Source organism: Poecilia reticulata, linkage group LG3, assembly GCF_000633615.1.
Source record: "Poecilia reticulata strain Guanapo linkage group LG3, Guppy_female_1.0+MT, whole genome shotgun sequence".
In the NCBI taxonomy this organism is placed as follows: Eukaryota; Metazoa; Chordata; class Actinopteri; order Cyprinodontiformes; family Poeciliidae; genus Poecilia; species Poecilia reticulata.
The window spans coordinates 10573415-10577664 of NC_024333.1; the positions used below are offsets into that span (position 1 = coordinate 10573415).

General features: G+C 37.3%; 1 protein-coding gene across 1 annotated transcript in view; it reads left to right on the forward strand.

The window, feature by feature from the left end:
* The window catches only part of LOC103462299 (interleukin-1 receptor accessory protein-like), a 12459-nt gene that overhangs the window by 4683 nt on the left and 3526 nt on the right, over nucleotides 1–4250 (forward strand). The window contains exon 8 of the mRNA XM_017303864.1: nucleotides 970–1048. Coding sequence (XP_017159353.1) covers nucleotides 970–1048 — 79 coding nt within the window. The remainder of the gene's footprint in view (nucleotides 1–969; nucleotides 1049–4250) is intronic.

The window sequence follows — 4250 nt, forward strand, 5'->3', positions numbered from 1 at the left end:
CATACATAATTTAATTCAATAAAAGTTTCTCAACTCAGTTAACAACATGACCAGACCTCCTTTTTCTTCCTCTACAGTGAATTAAATAGTCTTTCAGGTCTGGTAATGTTTTTTTTTTTTTTTGTCAGTTTCAAATGTTTCCTGAGTTCATACATATTATATTAGCTCTTAGTTATCACTTTGTTTTTGTCTCAAGTCTCTTGGGGCCAACATGCTAGCAGAGATGAAATATTGGGGAACTACGCAGCCGCATTGTTCACTTATGGCTCAGGCCAGCTGTGCTACACAGTTATTGGAAGGTGAAAGTAATCTTCACATAACAAGTAACATAGCATAAAACTTTTATTCCATGTTCTCAAGCTGAGAGGCTTTGACAGTTAAAAAAAAATAAGACTTGCATTTTAAAATGAAATGTTATGACGTCAGCAAAATGTTTTTTCAAGTAGTGTTGGCCACAGTTTTATTACTGGGTATTTTTCCACTTCAATTCTAGATGGAAAAAAAACAATAACTTTATACCACTGTAGGCCTATGTGGGAAAAAAATGGTTTCAATAATCCCTGTATTTTTGGTCACGTGCAGAGCAAAGAAAACCCGAGTACAGATTATGCAGCTTCTTCTGAACAGGAGGTAAAAATCACACATGACCTCAAAGAGTTTGTGGTGGACTCTTCACCACAGCTGTGCTGTGGGTGGGTATTTTTCACGGTTACAGCGCAGCTCTTACTTGTCACTGAAAACTTCGATTAGACATATTTTTTATTTTCCAATTACGGTGGAATAAACGGTGGGAGGAGGGACTACCGCGACTCGGTTCACCAGTTTCTTAGACTATTAAGATGAAAAGAAAACGAGGGCGGTTTAAGGAATAAGCAACTGTGCGGTGATCTTCCTTAAGTTTCACTTCATCTACCATCACACGTTGGCAACGTCGAGGAAGTGGCTTTCAGCGCGTCGGGGGAAATTTAGGCAGGGGCCAAACTGTTCACAAACACGACGCTGCGGGAGGCAACCAGGATGATTCCGCTTCTTCTCGTCCTTCTTACGGGTAAGTCAATGGTGATGGTTTCTACACACGTTTACTTTTGACAGACCTTTAAAATGATGGTTCTGTGCGGAATGACGTCACGCAAAGAGGTAGGAGGCTGTAGTAAATATGATTTGATCAGTTTTGGGAAGTAACTGTACTTAAGTACATTTTTCATCTGAACTTAAGTAGATTTAATAATGGGTACTTTCTACTTTTACACCACTACATTTTACAGTAAGTATCTGTACTTTCTACTACACTACATTTCTACAAAACTGTCGCGTTACTCGTTACATCCAAGTCGCATTGTGCTTTTTTTCGTTAAAATGCAAGTACACCTAGCTGCAGCAAACAGAAAGGGTCGGGGACGGACCAGTGTCAGTCTCATGTCTTATTTGGAAATGGGACCATTGCAATCCGGAAGTGAAGGGGGCGCTATTTCATATACTTCCGTTTTTATTTTCTTTTTAAATCTGTGATATATTTTCACCTTTAGGAAGGAGTTTAACTCTTAGCATGTATTTGAACTTCTCTCTTTTATTTTCTTTAGCGCAGCTCACAGTTTTTAGCGAATTCTGTAGCTTTCGGTGTACTTCTAAATCTGCTTCTTAGTCGCATCTTTTCGGGCTTGCGACTGCCTCTAGTGGCGTGGGGGTGGTAACACAACTAATCTAATTACATTACTAAATCAAAATACCACAACGTCTTTATTATTTATTATTAATTCTGGCAATTCTTGGACAGTGTTCATAGTTGAGGGTTGTTTATCGTTAATTGCTATGTTTAATGGTGCAGACAGTTGTGGTTTCTGACATGGGCAATATGGGCAGCCGCCCAGGGCGTTATTGTTTTTAGGGATGGCAGGAGACATCTGCAGATTGTGGCACAGAGATGAAAGCAAAACAGAATAAAGAAGAGTTTGAATTGATACTGGTAAAATTTATTTCAGTCCTAAGTATTTAATATCTAGGTGTTTTTATGGGAATGTGGATCTTTCTGATCAATTTGAGAAGCAATTTTGATAGGTGCACTTACTTTTATTGTGTCATGTATTGAGTGCTGGTCTTGGTCTTGACTTTGTTTCAGGTTTGGTGGTTTAGACTACAACTCTGCTACGTGGCTCCTCGGTTGCATGTCCTCCCCCATCTTTCAGTTGGATTTCTTTCAAAATAAAAGCCACTAGTGGCAAAAAAGTGAAGTTCATGCTATGTTAGGACAGGAAACAAGATGTTTCCATCCCTGAAATTATGATGCATAGAATCACATATCTAAGTCTAACCTATGTTACAGAGAGTAAACACAACATGCTTTATCTGTGGCATTGTTCATTGAAATGGCACACTTCTGATGTATTAAAATTAAATACGATCGGTTCACTTAATGATATTAGCGATTAGGTAATGCATTCAGCAAGTATTTTTACTTTTAATACTTAAGTATTTTTAAAAGCCAGGACGTTTTTACTTTTACTTAACTAAAATGTTAATGTGGTACTTTTACTTGAGTACATTTTTGTCTGTGTATTTGTACTTTTACTTAAGTAAATTTTTTGAGTACTTTCTCCACCACTGGATTTGATACGTTGTTGTGACAATGACCGCCATATAAAAGCAAGTGATTTATACACCGCTGCTGGGTCAGATGCGGATTTCTCTTTAATTAAAAGATTTATGTGTTTATGTTGTGATCTACATGATAATTAATGATAATTATCAAAAGAAATCTAGTGAGGTAAGGTGGGCTAAATGTTGCCTAGAGACTTTTATCATAAGTAATAGATGAGAAATATTGAGTAAAGCTGCCTAATATCATCAACATGAAAGCAGAAAAAAAAAAGACGAAAGTGTCTCAACTTTTCAAAGAAGGCTGTCGGAAAAAACAAGCATTGGTGCAAGAAACCTTCCTTCATATTGTACACCTCTCAAAAAAAGAATCAGAGATATCTTCAAAAACGGGAAAATCTTGCATGTAGTTCAGAAGAAATGTGTCTAGTTTCACACCCCTGACCCCTCCGAGAAATTAGGATGTGGTTAACTTGTTGCCTTCGGTGTCTTGACAGCTACTACAGACCATGCGGTTGACACATCTGGCAGCATGGTGCATTATTATCATCAAAGTTTGCATTGAGCTCAAGTGACTATTTGTAGAAAATTCAGATAGCCTTGGCGGGCTCCCTACGTCGCCATTGCAACCCTCACCACATGATCACTGAAGACTGACGTCTTTTTAATGATTATTTAAGGTTGGACAAAAAGATAACAGAAATGTGACTTTTTTTTTTTAATTTGATATTCAAAGTCAGGCTTGGTTAGTCAATTTAACCCACATTTAGATGTCAAGAGACATCTTTTATGTGGCTTTCTTTTCACCTTTTACCTTTCAAACCACTATTTCACGTTGTTTAACCTTTGTCTAGGGGAAATTTTACAGTAATTTCTAATCCATACATGATACCATTAGTGCTCTGTGAAAGTATTGAGCAAGTGCAGACCCCCCCTTCCTACACATTCTTTGTGGTGGGCTTAGAACACAGAAACTTAATGCCACAATCCAAAAGGGAAAAAGTTGATGAAGTGAGGACAAAAGTAAGCAAACAAAAAATGAAACCAAAATCCTTTGCTGGTCTTCCCTATTATAATGTACTGTGAAAAAGTCTTATTGCATATTTTTGTTCTTTTGTTACACTTCAGAGTTTAAAATCATAAACTGGTTTTAATGTCAGATAATGGAAAGCTGAGTTCAATTGAATTTGTTGCATGCAGAGCTGATTACTCAGGTAATCAAGGCCAAAATCACTGCGGACACATTCGGTTGCATCTGGTGTGAAACAAAAATTTCAGAGACAGAAGGTCAGATAGAGTCCAATATGGCGGTGGTGTGATAGTCAGAGACCCCCTTGCTGCCTTGCTGCTTCAAGATCTGCACAATTTGCTGAAATTGATTCTCTCATGTTGAATTCTTACCAGAAAAACATATATTAAAAACAGTCAAAAAATTACATGTCTTTTTTCATGTAACATTTGCGTCCCGAAATGTGTCTTTATTAGCTGGATTAATGGCAAAAATGTCTGGTTTGTGAAAGGTTGTTTGTCCCAAGCCTAGAGGTCAGCAGTGCATGTCCATCAACAAAAACTCAGTCCGGTGTGATATCATTTCATTATAAATTCAAAACTAATTAAATATAATTTCTCTTTCCTTGTTTGTCAAACAGCTATATATA